The sequence below is a fragment of the Sarcophilus harrisii genome, chromosome 3, assembly GCF_902635505.1.
Source record: "Sarcophilus harrisii chromosome 3, mSarHar1.11, whole genome shotgun sequence".
Taxonomy (NCBI): domain Eukaryota; kingdom Metazoa; phylum Chordata; class Mammalia; order Dasyuromorphia; family Dasyuridae; genus Sarcophilus; species Sarcophilus harrisii.
The window spans coordinates 247,419,348-247,437,780 of NC_045428.1; the positions used below are offsets into that span (position 1 = coordinate 247,419,348).

At 32.4% G+C, this 18,433-nt stretch overlaps 1 protein-coding gene across 9 annotated transcripts in view; it reads right to left on the reverse strand.

Moving 5' to 3' along the window:
• KDM6A (lysine demethylase 6A) overlaps positions 1–18,433 on the reverse strand; it is a 241,436-nt gene that overhangs the window by 121,473 nt on the left and 101,530 nt on the right. For 8 of the 9 annotated variants that reach the window (XM_031959375.1, XM_031959372.1, XM_031959373.1 and 5 more), the window contains exon 5: positions 5,024–5,082. In XM_031959375.1, coding sequence (XP_031815235.1) covers positions 5,024–5,082 — 59 coding nt within the window. Of the gene's footprint in view, positions 1–5,023; positions 5,083–16,094; positions 17,242–18,433 lie in introns of those variants that run through there. The other variant, XM_031959374.1, reaches the window with a different exon arrangement.

The following is an 18,433-nucleotide window of genomic DNA, read 5'->3' on the forward strand; positions in this document are numbered from 1 at the left end:
AAATTATTGTTCTGTAAGAAACTACCATCAGGATGATTTCAGAGAAGCCTGGAAAGACTTGCATGAACTGATGCTAAGTAAAATGAGCAGAACCAGGAGGATCATTATACACTGCAAAACAAGACTATACTATAATCAATTCTGATGAACATGTTTCTCCAACAATGCAAAGATTCAAACCAATCCTAATTGTTCAGTGATGAAGAATGCCATATACACCCAGAGAGAAGCCTGTGAGAACTGAGTGTGGAACACAACATAGCGTTTTCGTGCTTTCTGTTGTTGTTTGCTTGCATTTTGTTTTCCTTCTCAAGTTTTTTTTTCCCCCTAGAAATTATTTTTCTTGTTCAGCAAGATAATTGTATAAATATGTACACATATATTGGGTTTAACATAAATTACCCATGCATATGTTTTGTAAATAAAAAGCTTTAATTAAAAAAATAAAATAAAAAACTATTAAAAAAAAAATTATGAATTAACAAAAGGAGCTAATGCTAGCTTCAAAATACCCTAAAAGGATGCTGAAAAGTTTTCTGAAGTGTAAGATAACAAATAACATTAACATAAATTGCTGACTCTTCCATTTTAAATGGATACTATTTGTTATATTAAAAAACATTGATGGACTGAAGTATTCTGCCCATTATCTGACAGAGACATGAAAAGATTTAGAGTACTGAACTACATATAATTTTTTTTTTCAACACAACCACGAGAGTGATTTTGTTTTGCTTGAATATGAACACTTCAATGTACGGGGGGGTCCTTCCCCTTTGGTTTTCAATGTCAGGGAGGAGGGAAACGAGGTTTATGGTGAGGGGAAAAAATATAATTTTAAAAAACTGTAATATATACTTCTATTGTATTTTATTCTAATCTCCCAATCAAGACAAACATAAAGATCTATTTTTCCATGTCATTTTAAAAAATATATAATAATGACAAACTGGAATATAAACAGATGACAGAGACTATAATAATAAAGGGACCACAGTCCAGGCCATACAAGAATCAACTGGAAAAAATGGAAATGGTTACCTGAAGATGATTAACAGGGGGAACAGAACCACCAAAAAGTAAGTTATAAAGGTGGGGAAATTGAAAAGTTTTCCCAAGTAGAATGGACTTCCTTAAGAAGTGATGGGTTAACTCCTGCTACTGGAAAGCTTGTATGTGAAGACTATATGATGAATTGACTGCTGATGTTATAGAAAGAACTGTTAATACAGTTATGAAACTTCTGTTTTTAAAGTTCATATTCTGTAATATATGCTTCCAAATTCTCTAATAAAAAGTAATTCCTTCTAACATCTAAGAGTTCTTTAAATTGAAGTCTTTTAAACTGGAACTTTATTTTTTTAAAATGTTTTGATAATTGCAATTCAGTATAATTGTTACTATTTTATATATTCAAAAATAATACTCTATGCAGATGAGTTCATTGCAGCAAAAAGGTTAAGGACCCTGATCTAAACTACTAAATGATTGACCAGTAAACAGAATGAATGTTTCATCTAAAAATTACAATTATCTAAAATTAAATGGGATGCCTCCGGAAATAGTAGATTCTCTTGTTTGAGGTCTTCATTCAATACCTAGAGAGCAACTTCCTTTAATATATTTTTAAAAGGGAATTTTTATCCATATATGGGATGGAATAAATGATCATTAAAGTCTTTCCCAACACATTCCCTTAACTTTCACTTGGTCTCTCCCTCTTACTGGAAATGTACTTAAATTGCAAATATATCTTCCTCTTTCATGACTTTTAGACATTTTCAAGAAGCCAAGGAGACTTGAACAAAATAGAGAAAGAGAAGGTCAATGAATTGGGTTTGCAACTTAAAAAGCTAGAAAAAGACCAAATTAAAAACCCCCAATCAATTACTAAACTTGAAATTCTAAAATTAAAAGGAGAAATTAATAATATTGAAACGAAAAAAAAATTGAACTAATAAATAAAACTAAGAGTTGGTTTTATGAAAAAACCAATAAAATTGATACACCTTTGGTAAATCTGATTAGAAAAAGGAGAGAGGAAAATCAAATTAGTAGTCTTAAAAATGAAAAGGGAGAACTTTCCACCAATGAAAAAGAAATTAGAGAAATAATAAGGAGTTATTTTGCTCAACTTTACGCCAGTAAATTTGATAACCTAAGTGAAATGGATGACTACCTCCAAAAATATAGACTTCCCAGACTAACAGAGGAGGAAGTAAATTGCTTGAATAGTCCCATTTCAGAAAAAGAAATAGAACAGGCAATTAAACAACTCCCTAAGAAAAAATCCCCAGGACCAGATGGATTTACATGTGAATTCTACAAACATTTAAAGAACAATTGGCCCCAATGCTATATAAATTATTTGATAAAATAGGGAATGAAGGAGTCCTACCAAATTCCTTCTATGACACAGACATGGTACTGATACCTAAACCAGGTAGGTTGAAAACAGAGAAAGAAAACTATAAACCAATCTCCCTAATGAATATTGATGCTAAAATCTTAAATTAAATATTAGCAAAAAGACTACAGAAAATCATCCCCAGGATAATACACTAAGACCAAGTAGGATTTATACCAGGAATGCAGGGCTGGTTCAATATTAGGAAATCAGCATAATTGGCCATATTAATAACCAAACTAACAAAAAAAAAAAAAAAAAAAAAGCCAAGGAAATACCTAGGCAACACAGCACTGACACTATGATTAAATTAAATATTTAAGGTAACCAATGAAATGATTTCTGAGTATTATATCAAAGGATTTCCATAGTGATTTTTAATTTAGGCAACTTTTCCTGTTTAATTCTTTAATATCCAAAATATTTAACTATAAATTACAATTATGCCATAGTCTATGTTCTATTGTTTTTGATAGGTTGATAAATATTTTTGATATTTAACACAAATTTTTCATATCTGTCAGGTTCATTAACACTGATATCACAATATAGTATTCTAATAAAACTAACCAACTGCTGCAGGGCACTGAAATTATTTTCAACATTTTTGCAGTGAGAGATAATATTGCTACAAAAGTCTCTGAATATGTGGGTGGGGGGGCGAGGGGGGAGGGGAAGGTGTGTTTCAACAATAATGTCAAAGCATATCCAAAAGCTATGGCTTTCCTTTTAATTTTTATAGAATGCTTTGTCTCCCAACTCACATTTTAACACATAGTGCCATATGGACTAAATTTGTTGTTCTATAACCATCTTTTTTTTTTTAAATAATTTTTTTAATATATTAAGGTCTCTTATCAGATGAACATGCCACTCATGTCAATATGCATTATTCACTGATTGCTAATGAACCTGAATATTGAGTTATATTTCTACAAGTTTTTTGTTCATAGTATTTGACATCTTTATCACATTGGTTAATCCTGCTGAATATTTTTGTTGGCACCTTAAAGATTTTCTATAAATTTTTGTGTTACATTACCATAAATATTTTCTCCGACTACAATTTTCCTTTTAGTAAAAATTATTTTATTTTGATATTTGTCTTGTTCAAAACAATTTTTTATAACAAGAATAGAACACTAACACCCTTACCCAAAGATAAAATATGTCTTTCTAAAATACATCAAACCTAGCTAAAACTTAATGTAGTATATAAAGTGAAATTTTGGAGATTTTTTTGGCCATAGTACTAACTAATTTTCCCAATTTCATTTATTCAATAATGAGGGATTACTTTACCAAATTAAAAATTTTCTAGTTACCCAAACATCAATTTTAATATCTAAATGGTTTGTCCACAGTATCATTTCTATTCATTTATCTTATATTTTTTGAGTAACAGAAGACAAATATTGCTTAAGTACTCTCCATGAATTAACCACTCCCACTCTCCTGCAGAATACCTCATGACATTGATTATACTTGTTTCATTACTTATTTATATTATAAAGAATCTGAAATGTCATTCTGTTTATATCTTCTTTTATAGCTATAGTAACAGTTTACTAGTTGTCTTCATATAGTGTTATCTATAGAAAAAGTATTTCTTCAAAAGGGGGCAACAAACAGATACTTTCATTTATGTCTTGAAATAATTAAAGACAGCAAAGCAATGCTGGTAGGGCTATGTTAAATATCTCCAAAAAGAACTGTTAAATTGTTAAATCTTTTTAGCAGAGCAATTTCCTTTTTTATTACAGCTTACGGAGGGGGCAGAAATTAATTATCCTCATAAAAATTAAAGAAAAGTTGCAGTTCCTTTCCTTTGGGACAATATATTACTAAAAGTAAGTGTAAAGTATTATGAAGAAGAAAAGCTATAGATGCAAAAGTAGTTCCTAGAATAGTGCCTACCATAAAATAAAATGGCTCTCTAAATAAATTCTTACCTATTGATTTATCTTCTATCATTATTTTGGTGTAAGCATTTACGACCTAAATTCTTCTGTTGAGACTATTAAAATTTCTAACTGTACTTCCAGGACAAATCGTAAAATGCTTTTTCCTGACTATTTAACTGCTATTTTCCCCAATACCCTAAGAAGTGTCAAAAGTGAAATTTTGCTTTTAGTTTTTTGGTGAGATTCTCCTTATGTCTCAATAACAGGATTGCCTCATGACTAATTTACATAAGCTTTTTTTTTATCAATTCAAACTGATTATAAGGAAATTTAAGAATCATCTAATCTAGAAATTAATGGAAACCTACCCAACACAGAATAATGGTAGTAGGAGACAAAGCCAGAATTTAACCCCAGGTTAATTTTAACTACAAATTCATCACACTTCCTACTACACAAATAATACTCTCCTTTCTTTAGCTGACTATGACATTAGACTTCAGGTGAGAATAAATAAAAAATAAATATGACAACAGAAAGTGGATATTTACAATCCTAAAATCCTGGTATCTTTAAACCAGATATAAAAAATAATATTTATATTATTGCCACCACGCTCCCACAGATGTGAAGAGGCATTAAAATGTTGTATTACAATCCAAATGGACACATATTTTAGTAAAGAATTATCATTCATTTTAAATGGACTTACCATTGAAATGCATTGTAATGGAAGTAGACCAAACCAAGGCCATATAAAAAGGCAGCATTCTGTAAAGAAAAGAATTTTTTATTTTTTTTAGAAAGGCATTTAGAACATTTTAGAAATCCCTTTTCTGTGAGCAACTTTTAGGTTAGTTTAATTTTCTTGCACAGTATACTATTCTTAATGATTTATCAATGAAATATGGATGAGAAAAAAGACAGAAGAAAATAAGAGTCCAAAAATCACTACAATAAAAACAGTCCAGTAAAATTTCATTTTATCAAACTTTTTAGCTTGATTTTCTAAAAAAATACAATAGCAACATGCAGACTTGGAGTAAAATTCTGAATTCTTCATGAATTAAATCTTCATTGCACTCTATTTTCAGATTGAATTTATGTTATATGCTTCTTGAACTTTGCTGACATTTCTCAAAAACCAGATTATATTTTTTGCACTCTGCAAGTTTCAATTTCAATTTCATGTCCCTAATAACATGATTTTATCTTGTTATCTTTATCTTTATCTTGGAAAGAATAAATGTATTAAAATCTATGCTACACCCCCAAAATATTTTCAGAAAAGCTAGTGATTTACTGGAATTTGTCACTTGTAGAAAAACTTAAAAACAGAGTAAGGTTTCATTTACAACTTTCCACAGCACCTTATTTCAGTACGTGGTATGATGTTTTGGAATAAACTATATTTCTGTCAGACTGCTTTCCATTATCAAGAAACAGTAAGTCTATATGCTAGCAGTTAGGATCTTTGAACTTTTAACAAATGCTATATTTGTATTTTTTGATAAGGGGACATGAAGAAGGAGTGGTACAAAGAGGTAGAGAAAAAAAGGACACAAAACCCTTGGAATAATATGCATTGTCAAGCTAAACAAATTCTCATGCACAAAAATCGATCTATCCATATTCCCGCCTCCCCCTTCTCCCCACACACACACATCCATTCACCTCCCTGTTCAAAAGAAGATAGCATTTTTCCTCACTGGTTCTATGGGATCATGAATGAACACGACATTGAAAATAATTTTATAGGTGCTTTTATATTATCAGTTGTTTTCTGGGTTCTTCTCATTTCATTTTGCATCAGTTATACAAATCTTTCTAGATTTCTTTTTCTTTTTTAAACAACACAATGGCATTCTATTACATCCACAATATGCACAGTCATTCAAAGGTCAAATCAACAAGCATTTATTAAAGTTCCTGCTAGCTACTTTACTAAGTACCAAAAGGATACCAATTCTATCAATACTTAAAAAAAAAAAAAAAAAAAAAAAGCTGTTGTAAGTTGTCTACTTTTAGGAACTTCTTTCTTTGATTTCTCTGAGGAATGAACTTAGCTGTGATATTAATAAGTCAATAAATATGCTGATTTTTTGACATACTTCCAAATTTCTTTTCAAAATATCAATTCACAGTTCCACACAGTACTGCTATACTTGTTTTCTCTAAAACCTGCTCAAATGTGTAATATTCCATTTCTGTTAACTTTATCTATCTGAAGGATATGTAGATGAACCTCAAGAGTTGCTCTAATTGACATCTCGCTAAGTATAGGTAAATTGGAGCATTTTCTCTTATAGTTCTAAGAATTCTATAGAGATATTCCTTTGTCTATGCATATTTTGACCATTTATTAATTGGACAATGGCTCTTATTCCTATAAATCTCAATCAGTTCTCATGTACCTTAGAAATGAGACCTTCTGCAAAGAAACTTGCTTCAAGAATTTGGGGAGGCGGTCCAGTTTATAGAACAACACAGCCCTGATGTCAGGAGAACCACAGTTCAAAAATCTAGCCTCAGACATTTACTAGTTCTGTGATACTAACAGAATGAACTATGAGAACTATCAAGGCAAAAGGAGATGGTAGTTATGACTATACAAGTATATAAGTAAAAATCACATTCAAAGTCCTCTTCTATCTTGATTTATGTTGCCATAAATTAGATCCTAATATCTTCTTACCTAAAGGAACCCAAGGACCCCCTTAGGTACTGATGATAAAACTATTATTTCACAAATCTCAAATTCCAACAAGTACAGTAAATCTTCCTGTACACTACAAGCAATGTTTTATAAAAATATACAGAAATATAATATTTATAGAAATGAAGAGAAATGGCATTCCTCCCAGTTTCACAAGTAAAATTACAAAACAGTAAACACTTTACATTTTAAAATGTGACAAATAAAAATAACATTAAGAACTGAAAGGCATCTCGTGGGCTATCTAGTACAACTTCATTTTAAATGAGTAAATAGAGACCCAGAGGCATTAAATCATGTGTCCAAGAAGTTTTTAGGGTCATCAGGAATTATAAAAACCTATAATTAATAGATCATTCCAGATCCTTTGTTCTTTCCACTCAAACACATTGTTTTCATCCTAAATTAATGCATGACTTGAGCAAAGTTTACATACTACAAAGCACTAATAATAACAAAACTCATGTAGGTAACTCTCTTCATTACTCTGGGTTTCAAGTTTTTTCATCTGTGAAATGGAAAGATTGGAGCGGATCTCATCTAAAGTACCTAATAAGCAATTTCTTTATAGCCATGCTCTGCAGGTGTTAATTCCTTTTTACTTACATATACTGTACATATTATAAAAAGGAATTAATGACAACTCTAAATTTCTTTTATTTTCTAGGTCCACAAATCACTTTTTTGTTTTTAAAGTATGTGAACACAAAGTCCCTATGGCTTTAATAACTGAGAGCATTTCTTTATAGTTTTAATGAATAGCACTTATGACTTGTACCATTATATTCTCTGGTACACGTGGATAATGCTGGAATAACATTAGAAACATACTGACAGTTCAAAGATAACTGATCAGTCAATTTAAAAGACAATTTAAAAAAACTGTTTGGTTTTTTTTTTTTTGAGGTAATTAGGGTAAGTGACTTGCCCAGGATCACATAGCTAAGAAGTGTTAATTAAGTGTGTGAGGCCAGATTTGAAATCAGATCCTCCTGACTTCAGGGTTGGTCCTCTATCTATCTACTAGCACCACCAAGCTACGCCCCAAAAACTAATATCTACAACAAAGTAAAAGCAATGAATAACACAAAATAGAGGTCTATATTTATGTTAATGTAGAATATTCATATCATGTTAATATATGCACCATATATTATAATATTAATATAATTATATTTAATTATATTAAATGACATTAATTCTATTTTCTTAATTCATGGGATCAAAAATTTAAAAACAGAAGACCATGTTGGCCATTGAGTACAATTTCAACGTCATCCAGTCCAATTCTCACATTTTACAGTTGAAGAAATTATGCCCACTCCCTATCTTTGAACTACAGGGGTTCTGCCCTCCTTCTTTTCAAAAATTCAGACCCCCTCCCCCCCCAAGGTCATCAGTTTTCAGTAGGGCAACAAAACCCTAGAGCCTCATGTGAGACTAATGTTAGCAAAAAGGAATCTTGAAACTGTAACAGCCACAAAAGACAAAACATTAAATTCTTCCAGAAAAGACAGGGGAGGGGAGGAATGATATGGGAAGTGAACAACTGGATTTTGAATCCTTGAATGATAAAACAATAGTCTTTTACACAGGAAATGAGTGCACACATCTAAAAAGGCTTGATAAAACTGCATAAACTTTAGAGCCTTCCAAACTTAATCTAGAGGATTTAAATTTAAAAAATAAACTGTCTACCTATAACTAACATACATACTGTACACAAAATAGATTTATCTATTAGAACCACTAAAAAGGGAAGAATAATATTGGTTACAAAAGAACCCCCCCCCAACAGCATTCATGCTTCAGCAATGTACACAAATTTGCAACACTAAAAATAAGCAAAATGAGTCAAAAGATTCTAATGGTAGGAAACAAAATTTGAGCTCATTAAGTATCACTAGAAGTGATGTTTCTAGAGGACATATTCTAACTACTAAAGCTGAAAAGGAGACAATAGTACTGCTTATCTAAGAGATAAATGGTAATGCCTATATATATATATATATATATATATAGGCATTACCATATACACACACACACACACACACATATATATGTATCTATATGTATATAAAGCCTATAGAATGATTCACATGAAATCATACTATAATCAGTAATAAGATAATTGAGAATTAAAATTGAAGTTCCTCCCCATTTCTAATTTGAAATTTTCCTCTGCCACCATCACTTAGCAACATCTCCTTCCTTTACTCACTATCCATTAAAGACGCAAAAAGGGTGAAGCAGTGGTCAGTTATAGAGATCTGAAGAAATGAGATCCGAGTTCAAATGTGACCTCTTATTATCTTTGCAATCCTGATCAAGTCACTAAACCTCTGTTTCTCAGGTTCTCAGTTTCCTCAATTGTAAAGTAACAAAACCTGTCTTTCAAAAGTTGTTGTAAAGATCAAATGAGATATTTATAAAGTACATAGATAGTGCCTCGCACATAGTAGACACATATTAGAACAGGACTATCAATATCAAATCAATCAATAGCAATAAAAATGCTATGATGTCAAAGGATGCAAAAAAAAAAAAAAGTTTTCCACAAAATATAAAAACCAACCATTCCTATTTAAAACACCCCCCCCAAAAAATCTAAAATCTAGAGTAAACATGCTATGTAATGGGAATAAACTAAAATTCCCAATAAAATCAAGAGTGAAAAAAGGATATCCATTATCAATATTATTACTTGATACTATACTACAAACATTAGTTACACAAGTACAAGTAAAAGAACTGAAAAAAAGAAGTAAAAAGGAAACAAAATTATCATTCTCTGCAGATAAGTTTACTTACAAAGAACCTGAAAAAAATCAACTAAAATAGGTGAAAAAATTAACTTGTGCTTCAAGGCAAAGCTCAGAGCTGCACAGAAAAGTTTGGGACACAGCCCCTATATAGTGAGGAAGAGAAAGAATGACCAAAAAAAAAAAAAAAAAAAAAAAAACCCAGAATGAAACACATGGAAGCCTATCTGCCAAGACAAATCCAGAAACTATAAGAATATATAATTACATAACACCTTATTTTACAGAAATAAAAGATATCTCTAAAAAATTGGAGAAATATTAAATGTTCATGGGTAGGAAAGTTTCAGCCAATATAATAAAAGTTAAACATTCTACCCAAATTAATTAACTATTCGGTGCCAAGCCACATTAGCAAAGAATGATTGTACAGAGCTAGGGGCAAAAAAATTCACCTGGAAGAACAAAAAAGGAATGAAGAGTATAAAGGGAATAACATCTCCTCTTCCCTGCACCTCCCCCCCAAAAAAAAGTGAAGTCAAAACTGTCATATATGGTTCAAAGCAGAGTTTTAACTGGACAAAATATAAAAAGGATCACAGGACATAGAATGGATAATCTTGGTTACATAAAATTTTTTAAAAGATTTTGCACAAAAACAACCAATGCAACTACAATTAGAATATAGAGGAAATGGGAAATTTTCTTATAGCAAGTTTCTCTGACAAAGAGAATATATAGGAAACCAAACCAAATTTATTAAAACTAAAACCCATTATGCAAAGGTTTTTAAAAGATATTTCAGAAGAAGAAATCAACTAACTGGCAGTCATATGAAAATATGTTCTAAATCACTATTGGTTAGAGAAATTCAGAATAGAACAATTTATAGAGTATCATACCTCACACCCAAGACATGGGGCTAACATGACAGAAAGAGTAAATGACAAATGGTGAAATGGCCATGAAAAAGTAGGAACACTAAAGCACAGTTTGTTAAGTTGTGCTCTAAGGTGTCAACCACCCTAGAGAACAATTTAGAGCTATAATCCAAAAGGCTATATAAAACTGCCTATAGCTTTTGAATCAGGGGAAGTGAGATGGTACAATGGATAGAATGTATAACTCGTGAGAGATTGGAAGGACTCCAAAATCCTTCTCACTGGGCTGAAAGGGGTGTTCAACTCAGCTCAGATACTGTCCAAGAAAGCCAGTGAGTGGTTTCAATCACAGCAGAACTGATACCCAGTGTCCTGGCTCAGTAGCAGAAGAGACCATTGGAGAAAGTTCCAGTTCTAGAGAACAAATTAACAGCATTAACAGCCCAAGAATCCAGGTTATTGCCTGGAGAGAGCAGGTAAGGCTAGGGCTAGGGCTATCTCCTGCTGTGAGCTAGATACCAAAAAAGGGGCCCCCTGTGCTTTCAAGGAAAGGCTCAGAGCTGCACAAATGAAGAGAAGGAATGGGGGGAGGGGTGTGTGTGTGTGTGTGTGTGTGTGTGTGTGTGTGTGTGTAAGAAAAATAACCTTAACCATAAAAAGCTACCATAGTAACAGGGAAGATCAAAATATCAACTCAAAAGAGAACAAAATTCCTAAACAGGAAATCTCAAAGAGTGATATTAATTGGTCTCAAGCCCCAAGACTCATGAAGGATTTTAAAAAGCAAATAAAAGAAGTAGAAGAAAAACTGGGAAAAGAAATGAAGTATGCAAGAGAGAGTCAACAGCTTGGAAAAGAAAGGATAAAAACTGAACTGGCAACCATGTGGGTGCCCATCAGTTGGAGAATGGCTGAATAAATTATGGTATATATTACAGAATATTATTGTTCTATAAGAAACTATCAGGGGAATGATTTTAGAGAGGCTTACATGAACTGATGCTGAGTGAAATGAGCAGAACCAGGAGATCATTGTACATGCCAACAAAATTATACGCTGATCAATTCTGATGGACATGGCTCTTTTCAGCAATGAGATGATTGTGGCCAGTTCCAATGACCTTGGGACAAAACAGAGCCAACAACAACCAGAGAGAGGACTGTGGAAACTGAGTGTAGATCACAACATAGCATTTTCACTTTTTGTTATTTTTTTGCTTGCATCTTATTTTCTTTCTCAATTTTTTTCCAGTTTGATTTGATTCTTCTTGTGCAAAAAGATAACTGTATAAATTTTGTATGTGTATATTGGATTTAACATGTTTAACAACTATTAGACTACTTGCCATGGGGGGGGGGAGGGGGGGAGATTGGTAAAGGAGGAGAAAAAATTGGAACACAAGATTTTGCAAGGTTTAATGTCGAAGAATTATCCATGCATGTTTTGAAAAATAAAAAGCTCTAATTAAAAAAAAAATTGGCCAAATGCAAAAATAAATAAAATTAAACAAATAACATTCCACTGAAGAAAACAATACCTAAAAAAGTTGAATTAACCAAATTGAAAAAGAAAAGCTAACTGAAGAAAACCATACAGTTAGGCTTGAATAGGGGACATGGATACCTAACAACTTTATGACATATCAAGTTTATTGGCTTTTTTCAATAAACCAACTTTTCAATTTATTAATTAGTTCAACAATTTTCTTAGTTTCCATTTATTATCTCTCCTTTGATTTTCAGAATTTCTAATTTGGTATTTAAGTGAAGAGTTTTGTTTTGCATTTGTCCTTTTTCTAGCTTTTTTAGTTACACGCCCAATTCATGGATTTCCTCTTTTTATGCATGTACCTATCTGAATTTAACATTTCCCCTAAGAACTTCTTTGGCTGCATCCCACAGGTTTTGATATACTTATTATTGTATTCTCTTGGATGAAATTATTTTTATGATTTGTTGTCTGACCCACTCATCATTCTTTAGAATCAAATTAATTTCTAATTGGTTTTTAGTTTTCTAGGCCCTCTATTGAATGTAGTTTTTATTGCATCATAATCTGAAAAAAAAAGTTATTTACTATTTCTCTCTGCATTTGATTTGTGAATTTTTTATGCCCTAATACATGGTCAAAAATGTGCCATAGTAATGCTGAGAAATCGCATATTCCATTCTATCCCTGTTCAAATTTCATCAGAGGTCTAAGTTTTCTAAGATTCCCAATTTGTTTCTTGTTTATTTTTTTAGTTAAATTTATCTAATTCTAAAATGAGAAGACTGAGGTTCTCTCCCCCCCCCCCACATTTGTATAGTGTTCCCATTTATCCCTGTAATTGCCTTAATATCTCAAAAATTTGATGCCATACCAACTTGGTACATACACAGTATTGATACAACTTCATTCTCACTGTCATGGTACCTTTTAAAGGGTAGTTAGCTGTAGTTTCTTTCCCTATCTCTATTAACTGGGTCTATTTTTGCTTTTGCTTTATCTGATATCAGAATTGCTATCTTTGCCTTTTTTGTTTCAGCTGAAGAATAAAGTTTACTCCAGCCTCTTCCCTTTCATCTGTATGTGAATCTCTGCTTCAAATGTGTTTCCTGTAAACACGTATAAATATAGATTTTGGTTTTTAATTCACAATCTCATTTATATTCGCAGTTATGATTACCACACGGGTATTTCCCTCCATCCAATTTTCTCCTTTCTATAAATTTTTAATTTTCTCCTTTTCTCCCAATCCCTACTTAGTAATGTTTTGTTTCTGATCTACTCCTCCATTAACTTGCTCTGCCTTCTATCACCCTCCTTTCTTCTCTTATCACCCTTTTCATAAATTTTGCTCCTCATTCCATCCAGCCATTCCCCACCCCCCCCTTAACCTCCTTTCTTCTTTTCCTTCCTTGTAACACAAGACAAATTTCTACACCCAATTAAATGAACTGAAAAAAAAAGTTATTCCCTTTTTGGGTCAAAACTGATGAGATTTAAGCTTCAAACAATGTTCATCCTCTTCCCTTCTTTCCTTTTATTGTAATATGTCTTTTGTGCCTCTTCATGTGATCAAATTTGTACCATTATATCTCCCCTTTCCTCTTCTCCCAGTACAAACTCTTTTCTACCCCTTAATTTTCTTTGATTTCATCACATCAGAGTCAATTTATTATACCCATACTCTCTAACCATGTATACCGCCCCCCCTCCAAATACACCAATAAAAGATTTACAAGCATCATTTTCCCATCTAGGGATGTAAATAGTTTAACCTTTAAGTACTATGGTTTGATTTTTTTCTTTTCTGTTGACCTTTATATGCTTCTATTGAGTCCTATGGTTAAGGTTAAGATTAAGATTTCTATTTAGGTCTGGTCTGCTCATTACAAAAGAAATGATTGAAAGTCCCTTACTTGATTGAATATGGTGCTGATACTCAGGAAGAGCCAAAACAAAGAGAAAACTGCACAGAAAATTTTTAAATAAAATATTAGCAAAGAGATTACAACAATTTATTAGCAAGATAATACACTATGAAGAAGTGGGATTTATACCAGGAATGCAGGGGTGGTTCACTATAAGCAAAACTATCCCCATAATTGACCAAATCAATAACAAAACTAACAGAAATCATGTGACAATCTCAACAGATGCAGAAAAAGCTTTTGATAAAATGTAGCATCCATTCCTATTAAAAACAATAGAAAAAACAGGAATAAAGGAAATTTTCCTTAAAATAATAAATAGCATTTATCTAAAGCTATCAGGCAAGCCTTATTTGTAATGGGAAGAAACCGGAGGCATTCCCAATAAAATCAGAAGTAAAACAAAAGGATGCTGATTATCACCACTACTATTTGATATTGTACTAGAAATATTGGCTCTAACAACTAAGAAAAGAAAAAGAAACAAAGAATTACAGTAGAAAATGAGAAGATAAAACTAAGACTTTGCAGATGATATGATAATATGCTAAAGAAATCCTGGAAGCAGCTAGGTGGTGCACTGGATAGAGAACCAGTCCTTTAGTCAGGAGGACCTGAGTTCAAATCTAGCCTCAGAGATTCCCAGTTGTATGACCCTGGGCAAATCACTTAACCCCAAATGCCTCGGCAAAACAAAAAAGAAAAAAAATCCTAGAGAATCATCCAAAAACCTACTGGAAACAACAGCTTTAGCAAAGTTACAAGATATAAAATAAAACTCGAAATTATCAGTATTTCTATATGCTAACTAAGCAAGAGATAAAAAGAGAAATTCCACTTAAAATAACTGTAGGAAAAATGGGTGGGTATCTACCTATCAAGACAAATATCCAGGAAATATATGAAGACAATTACAAAACCCTTTTCACACAAATAAAGTCGGATTTAAAGATAATACCGTAAGATCAAAATGGATTCATGATTTAGATATAAAGAGTACGTCTAGGGGCAGCTAAAATTGGAAGTGAATCAGAAAGCTATTTTTGATAAAAATCTGATTTCTAAAATATATAAAGAACTGAGTGAAATTTTATTAGAATACAAGCCATTCCCAATTGATAAATGCTTTAAGGATATGAAAAGACAACTTTCGTACAAAAAAATTAAAGCTATTTATAATCATATTTTTTAAATGCAAGACTCTCTCTTGCATTATCAAAATCACTTTTAAAAGTGATTCAGTCACTATTGATTACAGAAATCCAAATTCAAAATAATTTGAGGTAACTATTTTGAACCAAACTATTATACCTCTCAAATTGGCTTATTTTTACATCTTTTTACTGATGGCAAGGAATTGGAAAATGAGTAGAGCTCATCAATTGGGGAGTGGCTGAATAAGTTGTGGTATATAAAAGAAATAGAATATTACAATTCTGTAAAACAGGCTGATTTTATAAAGAGCAGGAAAATTTTACATGAATTAATGTTTTCTGAACAAACAGAACCAGGAAACCATTATACACAGCAACAGCAAGATTGCTAGATGCTCAACTATAACAAGACTTGCTTCTTCTCAGTAGTTTGGAGATCCTAGGCAATCCCAATAAACTTTGGATGGAAAACATCATCCAAATACAGAGAGAATTATGGAGACTCAATGTATATTAACACATACTATGTTCACTTTTTTCCTTCTTCTCTCATGGTTTTTCCCTTTTGTTCTGATTAATGAAAATGGAATATATATGTTTAACCCCCCCCCCCAAAAAAAATGTTGTTCCTACATGTAACTGGAGAAAATAAAAATTTTAACAAGCTAAAGAAAAGAATGTAACACACCTTATAAATAAGCATTGTTACCATTTCTTATTTATAACCCAAGTTATCTCATTGCCTATGCTAAATACATAGTGCTTAATTAATGTTTATTGAGCAACTTAGATTATGTCTGACAAGGGAAAAGGTCCAGCAGGATTATCATATCCCTATTTCTAGGAACCATACCTGTCACAGCCAGCCAAAGACTGCCCTCAATGACTGGCAAGTTCCACCTCTCTATTTTGTGAAGTGATGAAAAGTAGCCCTCCTTTCCATCCTGGCTCTCTTCCTCTCTTCCAAATAATTTCCTTAAAGTTAACACAGCCATTAATTTTGGTAATATTTGTATCTTTAGAGCTTAGCATAGTGTCTGAAACACATTAAGTTCTTAATTAACTGAAAAGCAGACATAATCATCTACTAAATTTATAACAGAACTCTGAGAAAGAAAAAGTAAATAATTTCAAATATCAATCACATTCTAACACAAAGAGCATTATTTGGTAGTAGTGGTAAATTTCAAGTGCCTAGCTATTTATCTGCCAAAAGAAAAAAGAAAGAACAATAAAGTATACTACTGTTCTGTATAGGATTCATATTAAGGATCTAGTTGCTAAATTTAAAATTATGAGACCTTTAGGGCCAAATGTATTTATGATGGAGAGAAGTACAAATAAAATCAGTTCTGCCTCCTAAGAGGTAACTGTGACATGTGAATAATTATGTACAGAATAGTAGTAAAAGAATTAAGAGTCTTAGGAGACAGTTAAATCTGCTTCATGTAGAAGACTGAAATAACAAGGGAAAACAGGAAAAGGAGGAAGGGAAGAAACTTAAATGCATGCCATGGCAAATGATCTAAGATGGCGGAAAGGAAACATGACTACCTGAGCTCTCCCAATTGTCCCTCAAATTAACAGTAAATGAAGCCTCTGAACTAGTTTTGGAGTGACAGAACCCACAAATATTTGGAGTGTAACAAATTTCAAGCAGAAAATTATTTGAAAGAACTTACATAAAAAGTCTTTCAATCAAGCATGGAGGGAGGGGCTGAGCCCAGGCAGTGCAGAGACCCAGGCTAGTGTGGGCTCCATGTACTGGAAATATATGGGGAAAAAACTGAAGCAGTGTTGGCTTCTCTGTCCTGGTTTCAAGATAATAGATCAGCAGATTTACTGTTAACACATCCAATGCAAATACAAAAGGCAAATGGTGAGCCTCTAAACCCCACAGTATCATGGGACTTGGCCACATCCATCCAGAGTAGCTACGGCCTCCTGTAGCGGAAACTTGGACAACCTCCCCTTTGTCCTAAAAGCAGATCTCAACTTAAAAAAAAAAAAAAAAAGAGCAAAAAATCAAAAAGAACTCTGACCAATGATACATTTTATAGAGAAAAAGAAGATTTCAAACTCTGAGGACACAAAAAGCAGATCACCTCCAGATGAAGCTCCAGGAGGAATATGAATTGGTCGTGTCCTCCCACTCCCCACCACAGAAGACTCTCTTGGAAGAATACAAGAAGAATCTTAAAAAAAACAAACAAAAAAAATTGAAGAAAATGTAAATTACCTCATTGAAAAACAAGTGACCTAGAAGTTCACTTCCTGAGAAAGACCACAAAATTAAAACTCCAATGAATATTATAGGTAAATTTGAGAATTGTCAGATCAAGGAAAATGTACTGCAAGCAGCTAGAAACAATTCAAATAACAAGGAACCACAATCAAGATTACCCAGTACCTTGTAACTTCCACTTTAAAGGACTGAAGGGCCTGCAATCTGATATTCCAAAAGACAAAGGAAGTTGGACTGCAGCTAAGAATCCAGGATCCAGCTAAATTGAGCATTATCTTTCAGGGAAAGATGGACATTCAAAGATATAGGCAAATTTTGTTTATTTCTGATGAAAAGAATAGAGATGAATAGAAAATTTGGTCTCCATATACACAATTGAAGAGAAGCATAAAAAAGTGAAAAGAAACTCTTCCGAAAAGAACTCTTCCGAACTATATCACTGTTATTAGTATACTTAAAGAGTGCAGATATAATTTGACTTTATTGTGATAATATGAAAAAGAAACTAAAGGTGGAAAGGGGAATGTACCAGATAAAAGGAAAATGAGAGAAATTATACTTCATAAAGAGGCCAAAAAAAAAAAAGAAAAAAGAACACAAACAAAAAACACTATTATAATTGAGGAAGGAAGATCGATGAACATTATATGAATCTTACTTATTATATTTGGGTCAAAGAGAGAATATTAGACATATTTGGTTTCACAGAGAAACTCACCTTATAGGGAAGTGGAAGAGGAAAAGAAAAGAGGGGCTAATAGAAGGGAAAACAGTGGCAGGGGAAAGGTATAAGAAAGGGGGAGGGGCTATAAAGGGGGAGACCTGATTGAGGGAAATGGTGGTCAGAAGCAAAATCCTGGGCAGGAGGGAAAGATGGAAAGGAAAAAGAAAAGCATAAGTTGGGGTAAATAAAATGGTGGGAATGTCGAGTTAGTCATTTTAAACAC